Here is a 24,331-nt window from a genome sequence, read left to right on the forward strand (position 1 = left end):
GGAGCTTACATACCAGTGTGGAAGGATATACAACAAAAAAGATAAATGCCTCACTCAAGGGTTCATTCTGGCCAAGTGCTGCCTCCATAATGTGTCAAGACCCAGAAGCAAGAGCACATCTGGCATTTCCAAGGGCCAAGTAAACTGGCGTGGTTAGAGATGAGCCAATGGGGGAAGAGTGGGATAGAGGAGGTCAACAGAGGGCCAAATCAAACAGGCCTCATAGGTCCTTATGGTGACTCTGACTTAAGAGACAAGAGAAGCCCTGGGGGAGGGAGGTAAGGTCCTTAAACAAGACTGACACGACCTCTTATGTTCTAACAGGAGCACTCTGAGTGCTATATTTAGAATAGAGTCAAAGAAGAAGAGAGCACTGGAGAGATGACTGTGGTTTGGACTAGGCTGACAGCGATAGGTATGAAAAGTGGATGGAGGACATATTTCGAAGATAGACTGAAGTGTTACAAAGAAGATGCTCAACAAGTATTTAACAAAAGGATGAATCTTGAAAGAAGGGAGAGACCAATGTGAACTAGAGTATTCAGGAAAGGCATCAGAGAGTTATAAGATTTTACTAGAACTCTGCATGGATATCTTCTATTCCTAATTTTCAGCCCTCTATTTATCTTAATCCTTCCAATGCATTTTTTGCTTGACTGATCCCTCTGCTATGACTGGCTATCAAATCCAGGTGAAAGCAGACAAGAGCCTAAGTCAAGTAAATAACAGTGGGGACACAGAGAAGTAGAGAGGTTCAAAGATACTAGGGAGGTATAATCCACAGGCTCTGGTGATTAAACATATGGAATAAAGAATGAGAGAAAATATAATAGGGGCTTCCTCTTTACACAACTTCATGTATAGTGATGGCATTACCTGAGACAGGGAACACAAAAGAAAAAGCAGGTTTGAGGGGAAACAAATGGAAAAGGCTAAAAATTTTAGAGAAACAAAACTCAACTTGGGGGAGCAAGTATTTTTAGAGCCTAGAGGTTTAAAATTAAGTCTGTCAAGACTACTGCTTCCAAACTTGGACTGGCATATTAAAAGTTAATTTCGTTTGGGATGATGAAAAGTTTCTGGAAATGGATAGGTGGTGACAGTTTACACAACACTGTAAAATGTTCTTAATGCAACTGAACTGTATACCTAGAATGTGTTAAAATGTGTATTTTACCACAACTCACTAGAGGTAAAGTTTTAAAAAAATTTGATATAATTCACATACAATTCATTCACTCAAAGTATGCAATTCAATGTTTTTTTAAATATATTTAAAGTTGTGCAACCATTACAATAATTAATTTTAGAACATTTTCATCACCCCATAAAGAAACCAGCACCTATCAGCAGTCGACCATTCCCTATTTCACCCCAATCTTTCCAGCCTGTATGTCATATTTAAGCAATCCTTTCCTCTTTTGGAAAGTAATACAATTTTCCCCAGAGTCACTTTTCCCCCATGTCAACAAAAGACTTACAGGATAACTTATGGGGGGAAATATCCACACCTCTCTTAAAACTCTTTTCCATTAGTTTGGTGGTAAAGATACAACTCTACTGAATGAAAATTCTTACAATTTTTTCTGCAGTTTAGATGAACATCACTCAAATCAGTAAATACAAGCAGTTTGTTCCTTGATTTTCAGTTTGTTTTTGTTATTTTCTACCAATGTTTATGCATTTCTAATATTTAAAAACTCCAAAGGAACCAAGAGCACTCTGAAAGATGAAGAACAGAAAATTTAAAATTCAGTTAAGGATTTTAGTTCAGATTAACTTAAAATCCTGGCACATTTTAAGACATGCCTCTACTTTGTACTTAATTCATTTGTTCTTGTTTATAAGTTTGTTTCTGTTCTTATGCCTTTCATGTGTGGTCCTGTGTCCTCAGAACAAACTGCAAGCTCTGAAGGCAAATACTATGTGTTTTCCACTAGTACCTCCCCAAAGAATACACAGCAGACATTCCAGATAAAATTTTCTGAGAAAATACAAACCCTCTTGTGTGTTCAAACTAATTTAAATTCCACAGCAGAAAATTACCTATATTCAATTACCTTAAGGCAAATAATAATTAAATATCTAGTACACAAAAGACATTCTGGGACTAAACACTGGAGTTCAAATCCTGACTCTACCACCTAGTAACTTTGTGTCATCTGGTAAGAAACTTAACTTCTCAGCTGCCTCGTTTTGTAAAAGAGGGAGAATTATGTCTAATATCTGCTCTGAGAATTTAATGAAAAGCACTTGGAACAGTGCTCAGACACAGTAAACAGAATACATGTCCACTATTACATATTTCCTTCTGTGTAGTTTCCCCAAACTTTCCTGGTAACTTGAAACTTCAGTTGGTTACTTAAGCTACGTTAAATGACAGGAATTCATCGAGTCTAGGTCATTCCCAAAAAAAATAAAATAGTGAAACACTAATTGCTAAACAAGTCTAAGTGTACCTACTTTTGAATTCTGTTTATTACAGAGACTAGATACATTTCTGTCTATTAGTAAACACATATATCTTGCGCCTTACTGAAAGACTGTACTATGACGTGGCATATGTTTCTAGAAATTATTATAAGTATTTATAAGCTTGCCAACCTACAGAATGCTAATGTAAAAGACAGTTCATAATTGCTTACTTCTTAGTTTTCACTAGAAATTAAGGTTTCTAAGGGTTAAAAATTCTAACTAATGTATGTAATTAAAACTACTAAAATTAGTAAGGAAAACATCTTTTTATGCAAGGAATTTTTTTTTTCTTAAATATAAGGAATGGTAAGCATATTTGTTAAGGAAAAAGAAAGTGATTTTGTCCTATAACTGGTTATGTCTAAATAGGAAAGAAAACAATGGACAAACTAAAATGGATATAAAAAGTTGTAGAAAGTTTGTGAAAAAAGAAATCTCTGGAAAGGAATTTTGAGTGTAGTCATAACTGGCTAAGACTGGAATGAATTTAATTAAGTGAATGAGTTAGTAAGTGCAAAATTAAAACTTGATTTTTCTTTCTGTTAAAAGGACAATTTTTTTTCCTATTGGTCTGCTCTTGATAATAAGAGATTATAAAAGATTGTATGTTTTGTCAAAATAACCACTCATGTTCTATGTCATCTTTATTAGATCTCTGATTACTTAAGTAAATCTAGGCCTCTCAATATTCAAAGAGCTATGTTTTGCTCAGGACTATATAACCTTCTGTAACTGCCTGTGAAATTTCTGTCACTTTAAGTGGGTAACTAAGCATTGTTTCACAGTGATCTATGATCCTATTTGACCCAATGTTTTAAAACTTTTGATATTTTTGACAAACTTCCCAAAATGAAATTCTAAATGAAGTCTTTTTGATTTAGAACTTTGAAATATTATTTCAAGGCTCCTGAAGTATTTCAAACATTGGTTTTCTCTCCTTATAAAAACAAGGGTATTAAACTAACTAGGCTTATTCGATACATTAAATTACATGGGAGGGGGTGGGTATAGCTCAGTGTGAGTGACTGCAGAGTGAGCGCTTAGCAATGCATGAGGTCCTGGGTTCAATCCCCAGTACTTCCATTCAAAGAAACAAATTACCCACCCCTCAAAAACAAACAAAAATTATATGGGAATCACTTCCAAATAAGTAATACTAAGCCTTCTTCACTCTGTGTCTGTATAGATACATGTTATAAGTATTTCAGAAACTATGTGAAATTCCTAGAGATCTGATATATCCTTGAATAATATTACCAGTCATAATTCTAGTTATTATCTTAAAAGGCTGTATGTCACAGAAATTACCCAATTTCCCTGTCAACTGCACTGTAATCAGATCTTTAACCATGCCATGTTTAAGTCTTTTGTCATTTTCAGAGAGTTACTGCTTTATTCTGATGCTTCTACAAATATACTTCATAGAGAGATTCATGGAAAAGACTCTGACACTTACTCTAGGTGCAGGTTTCTAATAAACTTTCAGATCATACCACTGAACTGAGTAACAATTTACAGAACTCTGACTTAGAAACCAACGACTTCATAAAACTCCTAACAAAAGATCAAAATCAAAAATTAATTCCATGGGACTAAATGAACTGATGAGGATGATTATAATTTTTATGACTTTTTGTTTTAAACATTGCCAATTCTTTTTTGTCTTCTAGATTTAAGGAAACCTCTTAAGCTATCTATGACTTGTAGCAATCTGATAAAGGATACCTTTGTAAACAAAGATGAAACATTTATCTTTTTCTCCCTACCTGACACTCCAGAATTTGGAAATTCTTGGTGATTATTCTTATTTTGATGGCAATATAGTTATTTGCACAAGTTCACAAGAATCTGCTCTCTTTGTAACAGGATACAATTGCAAGCATTGATTTTACTATCAAGACCTTGACTGGAATGTTAGATTTAAGACTATGCATAAACTCAGATATGCCAAGACAGCTTTAAGGAACTAAAATTGACTTTATGGAGTCAATAAAGCCCCCTGGAAAAACAGCCTAAAACAAACAGCTTAAAAGGTTCTGAGCAGCCTTCCCAGATGAGTAAGGAAGGTCGCTTCCTGGCAGATAGAGAAACCTCAATATATTTGGGAGACCTCAGGAAGAGATGAATTCACTGAAATCTATAGATATTGCAGGTGAAGTCTGATAGGAAGTTCTTGGCTTGGCTTTCCTGGCCTCGAGAGGCCTTTAGAAGTTCAATCTGAGGCTCCTCATGAAAAGTTCAAGCTAAGTAGATTTAAAAGAGCCTATATGATCAATAGCTTATGTAAATAATCAGGCCAAGTTTATTAAAAGCAGACTTATTCTGCAAAGAAATTGGTCTTAATTTGGCTATCTTTGGAAGAAATGAGGCTGATTTTAGAGAGGAAAATTCTGTTTCGATTATACACTTTTGTGGATATTAGATTCTGGTGCTTGGTGCTGTCCTTTGTCTTTAAAGATTGTGTTTTCTACCTGTAAAATGGACGAGATCCTGATATTCTAGTTTCTTCCATTTTAAGCTGCCTTGGCCCAAAGCACTGCCCTTGATTTTGCTTAGTCTCAGATCTATTCCCTCAGGAAAAAAAAATTGATTGTCACCATTTAAAACTGTTGCTGGCAGGTGCTTATACTCTTGGTGCATATATCCTTACTTTTACCAATTGCAAAAACAAACAAACAAACAGCTCTCTAGGTCTCTGGAAATAGAGCACCCTGTCACTGATGGGGTGTTTTCAGGAAAAACTGAATGGTATACATTACTCAAAATCACAGACAGCAGCAAATTATCTTAGAACCATCTTGTAGCCATGCTCTCTATACATTCCCCAAGAGCAGGGTGTGTTCAATAATTAAAAACTGAATAAGTAAAGGTAAAAATGGGAAAAAAGAAAACCTTTTCTATAAGTAGTTGCAAATATTTGGTACTTGTTAAAATGATAATTTTCGCTCATCTTATGAATCTTATAAATGTATAGATATTGAAGTTGATTTCCACGCCAATAGAAATATACTGATAATTAACAAGGTTAAACCATGAAGGAACTTCTGTTTCATTGTATTTTTCCCTTTCACATTTAGATGATACCATAGTGTGTGGACTGGGCAGAACAACTCTTAACTAGGTCATAAAGTTTTCTTTGTTAAAGAAGCAGTCTCTCCTTCACTCCTCTTTCTTAATCATCAATGGTCACTTTGTTTGAACAGCTCTAAAGTGAGGAGGGAAGGCAGCAAAAACACTTTCAACTCTTATCACAGCACTTTCTAGATCATCTCATGGATTACTGGAAAGGAGTAAGAGGGACAAAAGAATGCCAGCAAACACACAGATCAACTGACCTTTAAGGCCATTCTTAGTTCTTTAACTTCTACATGAACACCTGCAGAGATGTAGATGAAAATGAAGATCACTGTACCTAAAAATATCTCAAAATACCAAAAGGGACTGGAGAAGGAAATAGTGGTGAGAAAGAATAGAGCATTGGATGTTAAAAAAAAAAAATCAGTGAATCTTTTAAAACCACACTATGTTGGAACTTGAATTTACCCGTTCATGTTTTTCACATGATCTCAGAGAAAAAAGGATAAAATATCTAAAAATGTTACCTAAAACAAAAGTAAAAGAAGTATTAGCTAAAAGGCAGAGCAAACTGATTTTAATAACACGTTTCGCTTAAGTACCAGCTAAAGGGCACTGGAAAAATCTTCCTGTTAGGCTCTTAAGAGACCCAAGGAATAGGAAAATAAATGTACCTTCCTGTCCAGTGAACAGTCTTGTAAAAGGGATATTTTATAAGGGACTTACAGGAAGCATGAGTTCAGTAACTTTGTAACACTGAAGCAAAATGAGTGGGAACTAGGTTTACCATCTTCTAGACACAGCCCCTGTTTTGCTAGACTGGCAACAAATATCAAAGTGCTCAGCTTGGGAAATTGTCAAATTAACAAACATCAAAGCAGACAGCCTGTCTCTCCCTACCCTTAGGGATACTATTTTAAAGTAGCCCTTTGGTTCTTTATCAGCTACAAGGATGATATTTGAATCTACTCCCACATTATTACTACTGCTATTTCTCTCATTGGCAATGAGAGCAGCTTTTGTTAACACCAAGCTCAGTACACTAAACTCCTCTCCCAAGCACTGTTTATCATCCCTTTCCTAGTAGAAGTTTAATCCTTTAATTAGTTTCAATGCCAAAAACTAGGATTTCCTGAGGACTGCCACAGGATGTGCAACAAGCAGCATGGGCCAAGGCTTAAAGTTGATTCAGTATAATCAGGAATTTAAAAGAACGTTTGCTAACGTACAGCCAGAAACAGAGGGCCCCAAACAAAAGGAAGAAAAGAGGCCAAGTCCCTCTGAAAAATTAAGGAACTGAGTTTTAGAGGGTGCCAGCTCACAGTCAGGACAGAAAGGCTTCAATTCATACAAAGACTGTCCTAATGTCCTCCTTTGGTACCGGGACATACCACAAGCCACTTTCAGAACTGAAGGGAAGAAGAAATACGTGTACTGTGGTCAGGCACCCACGGGCAGATGAAGATGGTTAGCAAATAAGGCAATCACTGGGGAAGACGAGGCTTGGCATTAGACTAGAGTTTCAGAGGCAGAAGGCAAGGCAATAAATGAGAGCTTCACAAATTGATTAGTATTGAACATTTAGGAAAAAAGAGTATACAGTGGGCAAGGCCTTTAGTGGGTTATGTACTAAAGAATCTGACATTCTAAATTAATATAGGCTGTAAAAAATACATGTAGCATAAAGAAAAAAGTAAAACAAAATAATTCCAACCAGCATTAAGAGGCCTGACCATAGGTCTCTGAATCCTTAGTTGTCTCTTCTCCCTCCTCTAATTGGTTCCAACTTCACCTATGACACTGATTCATTTAGCAAGGATCATGAACTCTTTAGAAGGACGCATCAAGGCCTTTAGAATGAAATTGGCAACTTAGCATCACCAACAAACTCCTGTTTTACACGCCAATATTTCCCTTATTCTTCTTTTAAAAGAAACAGATCAAATATCTTGTCTTCGCATTTCCTTTCCTTTCCCCAATTACCACCAATCAATAGAGCTGCTTTTGGTTTTCACTGATGTAAGCAAGATCAAAAAAAAAAAAAAAAAAAAAAAAGAGAGAGAGAGAGAGAGAGATAATCCTCAAATCTCTTAAAAGTTGGCCTGCATTATTAACTGAGGTTTTCTTTACAATGCACAGTCTAGGGCCTTGTCCACCAGGGCCCATGTGTGGTAGAGTGGACTCCAATCCTCATTTTTAATAAGCTCCACAGAAAACTTGATTTTTATTTAGTTGACTCTCTAATAGTGAAATAAATAAATTATATAAAAGCAGATACATAATAATAAAGAAAAAAGTGGAATCCAAATATCCCTAGGCTCACAAAGCATAGGGACTGGAGAGAAGGGTACTCAGGCCCAACCAAAGGAAAAGCCCGCCTGCCAAACATAACAAGTGGATGTCAGCACCCACCCACTCCCACCCAAAGGAGAAGCAGGAAATTCTCTTTATGACCACTCCCTCCAAAAAAGACTGTTTTCTTTAAGAGTTCTGCCCGCTCAGTGTAGGGATCCTGGAATGCTTTAAAAAAAGCTTTTCAGTTCTTCTAAATTAGCTTTTGACAGTTCCTGGGATTCTCAAGGTGATCATTTAACACCTCATTACCAAGTCTATTACAGGAATTAATTCAAATGAGCCAAATCGAATTTTAATTAAACCTCAATCTGCCCAAGGTATTCTTCTTTTTCCTCTTACACCAATAGCCACCTGAACGGGCTCTCAGTTCCTTTCAATACAAAGAAGTACAAAAAGCACACTTTTATACATAGAAAGTTATTTCTGTCATTTTAAAATTTATCTAGTAAAACATACCTATCTAGTTTATTTTTTCCCATGACTTGACCATTCTGGCTTAACATTCAACTATACAAGCAACGTACTTTAAGAACCCATCACTTTTCCAATATTTCTGGATCATGCGTGCATTCATTCATTCATTCAGCAAATTTATCAAAAGGCTGCTTACTAGATGTCAGACACTATGCTAGGTGCTATGCTTGTTATTAACTACATCTTTGGCCAGAAAAAAAAAAACACACATCACAGCACAGCTGTGGAAAATGGAAAAGCACAATTTTAGTTGCTTTGGTCAGACATTTTGCCTTGATTCATAAATAGATCTTACAGCTAATTTTCCATTACTAGATGTGGATTAGTAATGTGTGAAGTAAAATCTAGACTTTCAAATGTCTAGTGTAATTTGTCAGAATTTCCTAGGTCTCATTTTTTCTACTCACCAGCCGACTAACTCAGTGTGTCCATTCAAGGTACAAGCACACCATTCCCATCCGTTAATTCTCCTACTGTCATTCTTAGGTCAGATGGCTCTCAGTATCTACTCATCACTCCAGTCACATGTCCCTTTATACTTTGAGAAAAGGACTAGAATTGGAGGGGAAATGTGGAAAAGGATGGAAGAAGAAGGGAGTGCTTACAAAGCAGGGCTGGGAAGGGATCTCAACTTCCCCTGCATGCTGCAGCTTTTCTGAAGGCTCTACACTCTCACCGCCAAAGAGCAACACATCTTCCCACAAAGATGAAAACATTTATCACCCACCAATCACAGACTATTTGTGTGTATGTTTAGGCCTCACTTTCAATCTTATCTTAAGCAGGATTTATTTTCAAGTAAGTTATTAATGTACTGTGGAATCAGAACAAAAAAAGTCTAATCATAAAAGCAATATATGAAACCTGGTAATACACAATTCTAACAGGACAGAATATTATTTTGTTTTAAAAAAAGAACTGTCCCCCTCCACCCAGCCACCTCCACCCCCGTTCCCAGCAAGAAGCTCCGGCTGTTTGTGGCTTTTCTCGGGGCTAGTGCTGCAGTGCTGAACAGTATACCCACACCTCTGGGCAGTGTCCAAATGAGGCATCCGTATTCCTGCTTTCCATGCTTCCTCCACTAATCACCACCACTTTTTGTAATATTACTATTTTTAAATTCTTCTAGTTGCTAGTTATCTTTATAAATTTAAAGCCTACTTCTTAATTTCAAAATGTGCTGTTTATAAACTTAAGATAGTTATCTACTGACTCCACCAAGTATGGTAACAGAAACTGCTACACTTGCACACCCCTCGCCTTCCTTACCCTCTTTCTATATCTCCTGCCTTCTGTCAGCTACTTTTACATTGTCAAGGTTTTTGATACTTACATCTGATTTATAACCATAGCTAAACTCTCCATGTTCTATCTGTAACTGACCCCCAAAACCAGAAACTCATTAAAATTAACATATTTCACTATATTGGTGTTAAACAAAAGATTGTTTTCCAAGTGTCAAGGCTAAGTGTTTTCTTTCTTTTTTTAACCCCCAACAACCCCCAGCAACTCCAGTCACATTTTAGTTTTGATTTCATCTAAGTGAAGGAGAGTTGTTCAACATTTCAGGCCATAGTACTATCATTATGAAACAGCTATTTCAGATCCACTAATTCTGGTTTGGAGGGGGCAAAAAGAGAAAAATCATGCTAAGCCCACAGAGAAAGAATAGCAGCACTGTGTGAACATACACCGCCATAAATCCTACAATCTGACACAGGTCATATCTTTGTTTGGAACAGATGTTAATGGACAACCCTAAAACTCAACTGAAGTGTTTAATGACAAGAAAGTATTATACTTCAACTCAAGTCTAATCTGCTTTATAGTTACCTGTAAGTCCTATTTATAAGAAACAAAGTTCAGCTTTTCTATCTTAATTTGATTCTTAATCTTATTACAATGATGACTAGTCTCCGTATCTGTATCATAAATACCTGCCAGTTAGAATGGAACAAATGCTTCTCTGGCTCTAGCTTACAAATGGTCACTTCTGGTTACAAGAGGACCTGGCTAGGGAAAGTGAAGGTCAAACCAACTATATCATAAAAGCATGAAGATTTATCCCAATACTAGACAATCAGTCACAGCATCAAATCAAAGATTATATTTATAATAAAAACCCAAATTAATTATTCTTTAATCGAGCTTGTATTTTTTCCTAAGTCCTATAATTCTGAGAACACTGGCCAGTATACATGAGGCTCCAATTCAAGAATAATCCTGTCTGAGCGAATAACCTATCCTATCCTTCCCTTAGGTGTACAGCTGTCACAAGTTCTCCAAGCTTAAGAATACAGAGAATATAATAATGGACAAAATCATAGGTCACTAAGTCTTATATTACCTCTCTTCAAGGCACCAAAGTTATTACTCATTTAATCATTCACCAAGCATTTACTGTATGCCTACTATGTGCCAAACACGGTTCTAAACAGAAGGAATAAAGTGAACAAGATGGCCAAGACTTCCCGTTTTCATGGAGATTATATTCTACTTGGGGAAGATAGGTAACAATTTTGGTAAAAATCAAGTCAATTATTCACTCCAAGGTCTAGAAGTAGGCACTACTTAAGATGCAAAGGAGGAGCAAGACATCGGTGCCTGCTTTCAAAGAACTTATTATCTTATGGCAAAGATGACATATGAATAAAAAATATAGTAAAGAGTCGATTTTCATGCATATAGCTTTGGTACAACTCATATTTTTACACATTATATAATGAAGTCCTAAGCCATCAATTCATCTAAATCAACTAACCAACAAGCTTTTAGATTTACTTTCCAATAATATTGCGTATGAACTCAAAGCTCATTTTTGGTATCTTTGGTATCTTTCTATAATAGCATTCTTCTAATACTTCATTACATTTCATCCTTCTATTATAAGAAATGTTTGCTGAAGAGAAAAAAGTAAAGTGTGACTAGTAAAAAGATACACAGGACTCAGAAATAATTCACTGAGGACAAAACCAAAAATTATTAAAAATGCTGGATGTGGCAATAATAAATTCCATGTACTCACTAGAATTATGCTGTAGCTTTACATTACAGAGAAAAAAATCAAAATTAAGTAGCATAAAATACCTAAGACAGACAGTCAAAATTATAATGAAAGGTGGGGCAATACAGGGGTGAAGGTGTGGGAGGCACAAACAACGAGGTGTAAGAGAGGCTCTAGGATGTTTTGTACAACACAGCGAATATAGTCAATATTTTATAATAACTGTAAATGAAAAGCAACTTTTTAAATTGCATAAAAAATTTTAAAAATAATAAATCTCATTTACATTAAAAAAAAACAATGAAAAGGCTTAGAGACTTCATTATATGTTTAGGTTTTTAGTACTGAACACCAGTTGTAACATTCAGCATGTGAGTCTACTGACTGACTTGCTTACACACTGTGAAGAAAAACATCGTGTTCAAACATTAAGTACGGGCTCTGTGAGACAAAATGATAAATGTGTGATACCATAAAGCTGTGTAACATGGGTTTTTGGAGAAAAAATGTATTAGCCCAAAGGTGTGATAAAAGACATGGCATTTCAGATTTTTGTGAAGGATGAACAGAACCTGGGTGATAGGAGGATAAGCATTCTGTTGAAGGCACCAAACTGGTTTAAATAAGGGTACAGAAAAAGATGGTTAAGCCAAAGTCAAACTACAGAGGAATGGAATTCCGTTGGTTCAGATCCTGTTTGGTGAGAGAAAGGCTTCTGGAGTGGCCCCACAGGAAGGACTGTTTATGACAAAATAAGTTTACACAACAGAGAAATTTGAAATATGCAAGTAAATAAAACCATTATATCTTACAAAAAGGAGAAAATATTATGTCAAAAGTGAGCTTACTCATATAATGTTTAATACTTTTGTATACCTGGCAACAAAAGTCAGAAAATTGAGAGTAAGGGCATGAAAAGAAAACCAGCTTCTTATTTCTAACATTCCCTTAAACCAACATTAAATCTAGGACCAAGCACTTACATTACATGATCTGTTCCCCCTCATTCCTAAACAGAAATTACATGTGAGACATTTACTACGAAGTGAAGAAAGAGTTCTTCAATTTGCAGTGTCCGTATTACCATGTAACAGTCTCTTCTGTTCATATACGGGTGATGCTTTGCTTCCTCCATTCCCGATTCATTGCGCTACTGATACTCATTTAAAGACAGAAATATTGGTACAGCTCTTACGCAAATCTGACTCTTTCTAGACAAATTTCTTCAAAGTATAATCATGGGTGCATTATTTTCTGTACCTTTTCATGAAATCTGAAGGACCAATAACATTCTTAAGCTATCTGAAACAGGCCATAAGCCTGCCAATATTAAGCAGCCCACAGAAACTATTCAAGAATTTGAGTTTGATAGTAGACAGGGCAAGAGGATCAATGTGTCTGTTTTTGTGCCAAACTAACATCCCTCCAAGACAAGACTCTCCCCTCTGTCCTCACCTCACTCACCCTCAAGCACTCTACCTGGACTATGATGCTCTGGCCACGGTGGCCTCGTTGCCATTCCTGAACACAGAGTCACCTACGTCTCAGGGCCTTGCAGCCCTGGATCTTCAGAGCTAAATCCTCACCTCCTTCAAGTGCTTAATAAAATCTTACCTTCTCAATGACCACCCCATTTAAAATTGCAAACTAGGTCCCCAAAACTCATCACCCACCTTTCCTGCTTTTCCCCAGAGCAATTACCACTTTCTAGCAACTGTATAAATAACTTCCCTTACTAGAAACTCCGTAAGGCAGAAATTTTGGGGTATTTTATTCTTTGATGAATCACAGGTGCCTAGAAACAGCACCTAGTAAACATTGTGGGCACTCAAATATTTGGTGAATGATTAATAACATTACTCTCTGCTACAGTAATCTCTGGGAGTAACACAACAGCCCACTATCCTCTACATCCTCGACACTCCCCCAGGGCACACTTTCCTTAAATGACCTGCTTGTATGTGTGTTTCCTATGGACTCTGATTCACAGTCAAACATGTAGTGAGAAACTCAATGTTTGCAGAATTAGTGAAATCCAAATGTTCTGAAAATAAGAGATTAAGTTTCTCTCACGCTAGGCCATTTCTATTATAAAACCACACCCAGGTAATTAATTGCAGATATCTCTTTTTTAAAGGTCACCTTGAGGCATAGTCAGAAGCCTACTGCCCAGTTCCACCTTTTTTTCTTTAAGGGCAATGAAAAGATGTATTCAGTGATGCCGTAAAAATAAGTATTACTTAACCCACTCAAATCTAAAAGAAATCAGGTCACGTTTCATCAAGATCAAGAAGCAGGCTTTATGAGAAACGGTATTTATCACTACTTTTGGTTAGATTTTTATTATCCTCCATTTTGAGAAAGAAACAATGTAGCCAACACAAGTTTGTCATACTAACTCAAAGTTTTAGGGACTACTTTTGAAATATTATTATTTAAAAGCAGGTGCTCACAAGTTTTTCAAACAGCCACAAACCTTCGACCTGCCTCCCATTTGAGGTGAAGTCTGGTTTCCCACGCCCTGCAGTCTGGGGTGGACTTAGTGACCTGCTTGTTAACAAAAGATCAGAAAAGGTCACAGGTTTCAGCAGGTTCTTTGGGAACGCTTGCTCCCTGCAGTGTCCTCTCTGGATGCTCAGTCACCACGCTGTGAGGAGCCCATGCCACATGAAGAGGACACATGAAGGTGCTCTGGTCAAAGCCTCAGCAGAGCCCAGTCTTCAAGTCCCTCCAGCCCAGGTGACGTGTGAGTGAAGATGCTTCTAGATGACCCCCAGCCTTTGGAGCCTTCCCCAGTTGCTGGAGTCTTCCAAGCTCAAGCCCCAGATACTGTGGAGCAAAGACAAGCCATCCCTGCTGTGCTCTGACCGAATTCCTGACACACAGAATCCATGAGCATAATAAGATGGCTGTTGTTTCAAGCCACTAAGCTTAGGGGGTGGTTACAGAGGCAGCAGATAAACCAGAAAATGAATGCTAACCCAAAGCCTATATTTAATTACCATATTTCATTTTCCCTCTACCAGTAGGGCCTAGATTTCATTATTTAGCAGTTAAGTCATTTATCCAGAGGTCACGGATCAGACGAATCCATGCTCTAGGATAGGGCAAAGAAGTTATCCAAGGAGTGGATAGGTATTACCATTCATTTTTCAGTCACCTAAATCTGTGTGCTGAATCAGCAAGGCTGAGGCACCTTTGTCAAATAACTAGGTTAAGTGCAGGCTATATACTTACATACCTGAGTATGAGCATATACACATGCATGTACATACATAAGCATATATACACATACGTGTGTGTGTGTATGAGCATACATGCATACTGAGGTCCAATCACACTACTTCCAGTAACACCTTATAGGAAAGAGAGAAGATAACGACGTAGCTGTTGTTAACAGAGAGCTTCTCACAAGGCTCCGTGCTGTGTTCATGACTCTAATGGAATATTTTCTTCCCCAAGGAATCAATTTATGAAACTGAAAATGATCAACACTTACAAGAGATAACAAGAATGTATGTACCACAGATTAGTAAAAAATATTATAGTAAAAATCTGATTTAAGAAAATAGGCTTAAATTAAACAATATCAGATATACCACTTCTTTCTTGTTTTTCAATACAAACCAGGTAATTTTACTGCAAAATTATTATATAACAGAAGAGTGGAGAGTTCAAGGCTGATAACATGAACTCTTTTACAGGAGTAAAACTGATTTTAGAAGCATTAAAAATGCAACAAGCAAATGTATGTCTCATACTCACAGTGGAGATACTTCTAAAAGTAAAAAAACCCAAAAAACCCCAATTGCTCCCCTTTCATTATATTTCTGTAGTCAACACTGCCCTCTAGTGGTATAAAATAAAAGTCAAATGGCAGAAAGCAAATACCACTCATCATTGTCCTTTTGTGTATTGTTAAGTCAGGGCATCTTGTTTGGACTACAAATTCCACTAAAGACAGAATAAACAGAACTAGGATGATCTTTATTACCTACTATATGTTCAACTAGAAACGCTTTTAAAAGGCATTATATCAAGGACACCAATTCATGGAAACAGCAGCCTTTAAATACTATGGGAATGAAACATCACTACACAGTGAATTACATCTTCACATAAAATTATGCAATTCAAGAAAGACCCTGAAGACTTATCACCTAAGTCTTAGAAGGGCAGGTAGGATAGTGAGATTAAAGCCTCGCCACCTGCAGACAAGAAAATTCAACGGGAAGTGAGCTAGGCTAGTTCTTAGGGCATGTGCAATCACACTGAAAAGTGTCCATAGAAACCAAGGCCTCATCACCTGCCAGCTCTGTCCATTGGTATATCTGAAACCTCATTTTAGGGAAAAGGCTCAAGAAAAAGTGCACGTTTGGTTGCTAAGTATTTACTGCACCCTGGAAACTTTCCAGGAAAAGAAAGACTTACCAAGGGTGGTGCCATCCTGCCCCATGATGCACTTCATGGAGGTGATGATCTGCTCCACAACAGGGGGTGACAGTGACGTGGCATACACTGCACTGTGAGAATGTGTCCGCAGATAGTCGATCAGCTCCTGGGGATTTCACAGAGGCGGGTCATTAGAGGAAATGTGTGAATTCACTGGCAGGGTCACTGCCTTCCTCCCAAGTGAAAGAGGCCTCCTCCCTTCAACAGCACTGGAATAAACACATTAATCTGAGACACAAGGTCAACCAGCACAGTCAAAGCATACTGTTCACAACTGGGTCAGACAGATGACAACGTCCTCAGGTTTTGTTTTGTTTTTTAAACATGCCATAACAAGGAAGGGAGAAAAACTAGTTTTACAGAAGCCCTCTAAATTTGGAGAACACATCATTTAATGTTATAAACAGATCTACAATGCTGAATTAAACAAAAAGTGTTTGGATTGCTTTTTAGATACAATAACTAACTTCTAAATGTTACAGAAAATATCATCTGCATCTTACCATATGCCTGCAAAGCCCATCCTCACATCCCTGAGTAAGAGAAAGACAGTTCTCTATATCAGTTTAAAGATATTAATACCCTCCAGATACAGATTTATAAAATGGTAAAAATGTGGCAGAAATTAAACAGAAATTCATTGTCTTTCATGAGAACACTAAAGCCATCTCACTGAATAAAGAAAAATCTTGTCTGTCAGCTACAAAAATTTCAAAACAATCAGTTGTAAATCCCTATTCCCTGATACCTTTTAACTTCAGTATTTAAATAAAATGTGCACACAAAGAAGCTTATGTGCTAGAGCCAAAACAGGAGACACAAAATGTGGCTAGAAAACATTGTATCACTTCAAAAATAATAAAAATTATACAAAACAACAATAACATAAATATACCATACCTCAATGATTTCCCAGAGTATTTTTTTCCTATCCTTTGGTTTAGCAACAGATCTTACCAAAAAGCAATCAACTCTCCAAAATGAGCCTGGTCCCTTTAACAAAAATTTGAGGTAAAAAATCTACCAAACTTGACTGAAGCCACTGATAATGGGGTTTCTATGAAAGGCAATCAATTATCAAGAGGAAGTCCAGACTTTATAACTCCTAACGTCAGATTTTAAAGAGGAAATGAAGGACATTTATGAGCTCCTTCCATGTACCGTGTACACATACCTGACATACATTATTTTTTTCCTAATACTTGGAGAGTTTTTAAAAAAACAGTTTTATTGAGACACAATTAATATGCCATAGCATTCATTTTTTTCTAAGTGCACAATTCAGTGGCTTTCAGGACATTCACAGAGCTATGCAGCTTTCATCACTATCTAATTTAAGAACATTTTCATTACCTCAAAAAGAAACCTCATATCCATCAGCAGTCACTTTCCACTTCCCCATCTCCTCAGCTCCTGGCAACCATTAACCTACTTTCTGTCCCTCTGCCTTGCCTGTTCTGTCATATAAAAGCAATACTATAATAGGTGACCTTTTGTGATTGACTTCTTTAACTTAACATAACGCTTTCAAGGTTATTTCCACCTTGTAGCATGGACGCATATTTATTTTTTAAACCCTTACTACAATCTTATAAGCTAGGCATATTTACCTCTGTTTTACTGACAAGGAAATTGAAAGGTTAAATACTCTGCCCAAGGTCTCACAAAGTTAGGGAAATACTCAAACCTAGGGCTGTATCTCCATGGTTCAACCATTCCATCACGCTACATTGGTTCTCAAGTACCCCAGAGTTCATTACGTAATTTATAAACTGGAAAATACAATGCATTGCAGTACACCAGAACTAGCAAAATAATCTTTTTTCTTGCTGTCTTCCTGCTCATCCAAGATACATTTGAGTCCAAGAAACAAACTGGCCTTCCATCCCTATTGGCTCCCATGACAACCCCACTACTTTTGAAACAGTGAGCACAACTCGAACCCAACAGAAGACTGGCAAACAGGCAGCACCACTGTGTGTTCTTTCAGACAAGAGGGTATTCTGTACTCAAACCAGCATGTAGTTTAGAAAGAAGCTCCAATAAGAAAACAACACACAATGAACAGAACCAGCCTTTAGTTCATCACAGTCACTCACCAGGCAGCTGAAGTGTGAAGCCTGCTGGCACTATAAGCCTAAGCCACAAACAAATTTAGGCTCTCCATATCCAAGTTCAGGACTCTATCTGCTAAATGTGAGTAACCAAATCTAAATCTTGTAGCTATACCTTTATAAACCTTAATTGCTTGATTCTCAGGGCCCATTTACCTTCTTGCCTCCAATGTATCCTCCAGAAGCACCAAAGCTCTTTGTGAATGTTCCCATCATAATGTCAACATCCTCAGGATCCAGGCCAAAGTAATCCACCACACCTCGGCCCATGGGGCCCAGGGCCCCAATGCTGTGGGCTTCATCTAGATACAAGTATGCCTTGTACTTCTTCTTAAGGGCAATCACTTCAGGAAGGCGAACAATAGATCCCTCCATGCTGGCAAAACAGGGTGAAAAACACACACGCTGAGACTTCTTAACTCTCAAAATTAGAAGTCAGCCACTTTATTATTATTACTAATTTTTTAACTTTATTGCTTTCTTATATGCTCTGACAACTCTGCCTCTGGTTTTATACTGGCAAAGACAGATGATGCTATGGCTACGTAGGTGTCTAGAGGAAAGGAGACTGGATCTTTTAAAACAAGCACCAAAACACAAGAGACCTTAATTTACCATGGAGGGATAGAGGTCAGAGCAGATTCTCCTAAAGCTTGCAGTTATAGGCAACATTAGACTCTACGTGACACTGACCATGTAATTAAAATTACACAAAAGAATAAAAAACATTAGGAAAGAAGAGAATAAATGCAAAGGCTGCAAACAGGTAAGCAAAATAAAATATTTCTTAAAATTAAATGGCATGTAATTTGTTTTGACCTATTAGAAAACAGATTCCAACTCTTGCCCCTAAGTATAAACCCCCTCTACAACAGTGGAAAAATAAAGGGAAAAATAGAAGGGGAATTTGGATATAGCGTGATGGAAAGAATAAAGAAGAGCCAGGTATTTAAACAAGTCAGAAACCCTGTCTCCTCGGTTTCCAGGGTGGGGGTCTCAATTAGCATCCCCTTCAGCTTAGCACTTCCATGACTTCATGGGGGCAAATCAGACATAACAATAATACAGCAGGGTTACCTATATATTCCCTCCACAAGGATGAGAATTTTCTTCCAGGGCCTTCGTGTCCGAGGCTGACCGTAAACAATGGCATCTTTCAGCAGCTTCTCTAGGCTCTGCATATCTACCGCACACAGAAAAGAACTTCAGCAGAGTGCCTTCCTCTTTTCTAGCTTTATTCCAGAAATGCACATACACATTTCTTATTCAGGAAGTATGTCTCAGACAGCAAAGGACATTAACATAATTAGAACTGGGCAGCAAAAAATAGGGCAAAATGGGTGAGCTGCTGCTAGCTTGAATTAAAATCTCATCTAAAATGTAACAAGTGTTCAAAACCACAGAAACTTCACTAAGTGAGTGTGGCACAGTTGGTTCAGTTTGTTAGCATGCTTATGAAATGACCAACGTATCATGTGAAATTGCTTCAAAAAATACACCAATCTGGGCATGCATGAATCTATATGTTAAGCAAGTTTGGCAACCAGTTGAGATTGTCCCATGTTTCACCTGACCAGCTATCTGTCCACGACTAAGTTTTTGTGACTCTGTTGGTCCTTAAGGTGGTTAGCAGGTCTAGGAAACAACCTGGCTGGCACTACCATTAATGAGGAACATAATTTTCCTGTTAATTAAAGATTAATACTTTGAAGACCACTGTTACCACCACAATAGATTTCATACTTAAAATATCTGCCCTGAAATAATGCCCTTAAGAACCAGCCCCCCCAAATCTATGCAACATTAAGTCTGGTGTGTATTTAACAGTGGTGGGAGGCACTCATCAAAAATCTGATTTCATATTCTTTACTAGTCATCACTGAAGGAAAGGGTTACAAAGTTACATGAATTTGCTCTTTTCATAAAAGGACTTTGGTAGAAAACAGAAATAAGGTAATAAAAACATATGCCACAAACACAAATAAGACGACCAAAAGTTGTGACTATGCTTACACCTTCAGTTATTTATAACAAAACAATCTATCTGCTACCTAACCCAGAGATAGGAGACACTCCCACAGAAGCCAAGTCTGATCTGAAGCCACCAGACCTGCTGCAGAGGGCAATGTGTGGCAATCAGCAGGAAACAAGTGAAAATGGACTCATTGTTTTCGTTTCTTCTGTTTATGTACAGAAAGGAAGAGAAAAATAAATACTGATTCAAAATTTTAGATGAAAGGAAATTTCCATAGTAGAATGCTTGACCATATACTATCTACTAAGGAAAAAAAAATTCAATCTCTCTCATAGTATGCTCTTCAAATACCATCAAAAGATTTAAATAAAAAATATACCACAAACTACCAGAAGAAAGAAGAATAACTTTATGATCTTAGAATGGGGAAGGCCATTATGTAAATCCAAACAAAAGTGACAACATAAACTTCATAGTAAGTCAGCACAGCAAGACACTAAAAATAAAGTAAAAATAAAAAATATTATAACATAAAAGACAGGATAACTAATATAAAAGGCTTTTATAATCAGTAAAAAGAGAAACAGTTTGAAAATGACCAATCTACAAAGAAATACAAAAACAGTAACTGTATAAAGAGTTGCTAGACATCTAATAATCAAAGAAATAAAAATTAACATGTTATTGGACTTAGTAGGTTAGGAAAGATTTACGTGGTGCATAATGGCCTAAGTTGGCCCGTGAGTGGAAATAGTCACTGTTTTTGAGTTGAGCTGTTGAGTAAAAATTTGTACAGTGCTTGGAGACAATTTGGAAAAGTATAAAAAATTTACACCATTTAAATTAGGCATTCTAAGACTGCTAGGAATTTATCCTAAGGTATTAATCAGACCAATGAGCAAAAATGCAAATGTAGGTAGTACTATTTCTAGCAGAAAAATTAGAAACCACCTTGATGTTCAAACTGGGGAATGGACTGGATGAGGGCACCTCCAGACACTGCCGGCCACCCTGGCATTACAGGAGGAGGACAGTCACATGTACTGCCAAGGTTCCCGAAAATGTGTTGGAAGAAAATGGCAGGTCACACACAGTGTTTCATAAATCTCATTTACATAAATCGAAATATTATTTGTATCTTTCTCACTGTAAATTATTTTAGACTAGACAAAGACAGAAAGAAGAAAGTTATTACCATTCATAAACCTTCCATTCAGAGGCACAGACCTAATATGTGGGTGTATATTCTTTTAGACTTTTGCTTGTACATGTACACACTGTGGTAAAAGATGCTAATAAACATATAGTTTGATGCTCTTTCCTCCCTACATGTGAGGTTTTAACTAGGAAAGTTACACATTTTTACTGTAAGTGATTATTTTAATAGTACACAGACACTTCCATTCAGCGAGAGTTCTGGCTTAGAGCCACCTTTTTCTGGGCTTTTTTTGGCACCCATTCATATCTGTATTTCAGTATCCACCCACTGTATTCTAACCACTGGTTTGTCTACAGCCTCCTCAGCAACCAGTCAGAGATCCTCGAGATCTGGGAACCTGCTTTATTCACCTCAATACCCTCAGTGTTATGGCAAGAAAACACCATAGGCATCTAGTAGATATATACTGAACAAGTGATTTATAAATAAAGGAGATGAAAAAGTTCAAAGTCAAAAAGAGAACAATGTTTTACTTTATACCAAAACGCTTCCTTCAGCCTTTATTTTTATTCCAATGAGGAAGAGAATAATTTTTAAAAGACTGGGCTAGAGAGGTTTTTTTTTTAAAGTTGCTACTTCAGTTTTATTTACATTTTCTATTATTAATGTAACTAATGTTACCACTGCCACTAACCCAAAGAATATTAAACACTAACTAAGGCCAGCAGTGAATTACACAACAAACTCACTGTTGTGTTTGAAGATTCGAATGGTTGCTCCTGACAGTCTGGCTCCTAGGACCAGTGATGCATGGTTCAGTTCATCACTCAGAATCAGGCAACCCTGCAAAACCATAAGCACAGGACGGTAAGAAGCCGGGGGAAAGGTTTAGTTACACAAACTACAAAATGCTAAAATCATTAATTATCTCTTATTAACAAAAGCTTGCACAACAGCAAAGCTATCAATTTCAAGAAGTATACATTCTCTTCTCATTTTTTTTTGCAAAATTAACTTAAAAGTAGATGTAAAATTCTAGCTTTTTAAATTAATTTCTTTGCAATTGGCTTTAAGTATTCAGAAATACAGCAACAGGCTTTTAATACGTAAAATCTAATATATCTGATAGTCTTCACAGGATTTCAGTTTTGTTGGTTCAATGGAATTCCATATAAATTTTGGTTACGATGTACTACTTTACTACCGGGAAAAAGTGTTTGAGGGAGAAAGCAGCTGAGGGAGCAACGGCTGTGGAGACAGTGCATTCTTCCTCTCACTCCCACCCATATCCAGAGTTCAATGAGGATCCCACTTACTAATCTCTTCCCCAAGTGATACGGAGTGTAGGCCCCAGTTTTGCCCTTAAAATCCCTGAACAAGCTTTAGTTTCGCATGTAAACGTGGGTTTCTGCAGGGCAACTAGAACAAGAGGAAGCTCTCAGGGTTTTTATTTCTTCCCAGTTTTCACTCATCCATATCTCATAGGGCCCTTCAACCTGTCTAAACGGGGTAGCAGGTTTTTCTCTGTCAACAATAGCCTCAAAATATCCAATCAAATGAAAACAGGTGCAGAAAGTATCAGAATGTTCTCATGAGACTAAAAGGAAAAGAGAAGAGATATATGTCTACTTATTACACTCTTGGAGGGATACTTAAGAAACCTGTAATAGCAGTTGTCTGCCTGAAATTTTTATATGTAAAGTTTTTATTATAAAGCTAAAAAAGCTACCTAGTTAAAAATGTGCAGATTAAAAATGAAGACAAGTAGAGTTGGAGGTACCAATGTGGACTGACGGGTTTTAAAACTTACCTATGTACCCACACATGCACACTACCCAGAGATGTGTGTATGCATGAGTTAGTACATATGCACATATTTTTCTCACTCTATTCATGGAGGGGTGAGAAGCAGTGACATTCTAGTAGGATTAAACACACTAGATCTTGGTTTCTAAATACTATCCTCCAATGAAAGGAACCAGGACTCAATGGAGAACTAGTTGACCCCAAGCAAACCCACAGGTGAAAAAGAGCCCAGAGCATTTTGTCATCCTACAAAGTAAGAAAATGTTTTAGGGAAAAATTTTTAAATAATAATAATTAAAAAAGGATGGGTGTATATTCAAAGGGCAAAGGAGAAGGGAGAAGAGGGTTGAGAGATTATTTGAAGAAATGGCTAAAAACTTCCCAAGTCTGATGAAATACCTAGAAAAATCCATGAATTGGATGTATATCCATGCACGAATGCATGAATATACCTTGAAGAAGCTCAATGAATTCCAAGTAGGATTAACTCAGAGACCTTTACCAAGACATATTAAAATCAAACTTCTGAGTGAAAAAGGAGGACATTATATAGTATAAAAACGTTCAGTACAGCAAGAAGATGTAACAATTATAAACATTTATGCACCTAATAGTAGACCACCAGAATATATGAAGCTAGCATATGCTACAATATGAATGAACCTTGATGACAATATACTAAGTGAAACAAGCCAGTCACAAAAGGAAAAATACTATACAATTCTCCTTATTATCAGGTGATGAGAGTAGCCAAAATGACAGACAGCAAGCAGAATGGAAGCTGCAAGGGGCCAGGGGGAGTGGTGAATATGGGAGTTATTTTTTTAATGGGTATAGAGTTTTAGTTTTGAAAGATGAAGAGTTCTGAAGATAGATGGTAATGATGGTTGCAAAACAATATGAACGTACTTAATGCCACTGAACTGTACAAATAAAAATGATTAAGTTGATTAAAAAATTTTTTTAAATTAAGTTTACAATAGCTCTGGCTTGCCTGAATGCTTTACAATACAAAAGAAGATATGTATGAGGGAGTTTTCATAAATGACAAACTAAGTCTTACTTTGCTGACAAGAGCAGGAATGTTCATTGAATTTGTTGCAAATCCCATGCCGTATGTCATAGCAGCTTCTACTCCCAAGAAACTTGCCACAAGTTTCTCTAGTTCTTCATGTTTGTCCAGGTTTCCTGTGTGAAGAATTAATGAAGTCAATACCACCAATTCCCCAACTTAAGAATTACTCATTACTTCATAAAAAGAAATCATAGTCTATGTGTTACAACCTTGTCAGACGACAGTCTGTGAAGGAGTCAGTACCATGAAGAGTAATAGCTTGTAAAGAATACAATAGTTAACTAAAGAGAGAGTGTGTGGAGAGGGCGGGATCTGGAGGATAAGAGACTGTGGAGCGAAGGTGCAGGACTCGGTCAGATCCTCAGCT

At 37.0% G+C, this 24,331-nt stretch overlaps 1 protein-coding gene across 1 annotated transcript in view; it reads right to left on the minus strand.

Moving 5' to 3' along the window:
- SPTLC2 (serine palmitoyltransferase long chain base subunit 2) overlaps positions 1-24,331 on the minus strand; it is an 85,834-nt gene that overhangs the window by 25,153 nt on the left and 36,350 nt on the right. The window contains exons 5-9 of the mRNA XM_032482445.1: positions 23,953-24,077; positions 21,833-21,926; positions 19,027-19,132; positions 18,106-18,325; positions 15,815-15,941 (exon numbers count right to left, since the gene is read on the minus strand). Coding sequence (XP_032338336.1) covers positions 15,815-15,941; positions 18,106-18,325; positions 19,027-19,132; positions 21,833-21,926; positions 23,953-24,077 — 672 coding nt within the window. The remainder of the gene's footprint in view (positions 1-15,814; positions 15,942-18,105; positions 18,326-19,026; positions 19,133-21,832; positions 21,927-23,952; positions 24,078-24,331) is intronic.

This window comes from Camelus ferus, chromosome 6 (genome assembly GCF_009834535.1).
Source record: "Camelus ferus isolate YT-003-E chromosome 6, BCGSAC_Cfer_1.0, whole genome shotgun sequence".
Lineage (NCBI taxonomy): Eukaryota > Metazoa > Chordata > Mammalia > Artiodactyla > Camelidae > Camelus > Camelus ferus.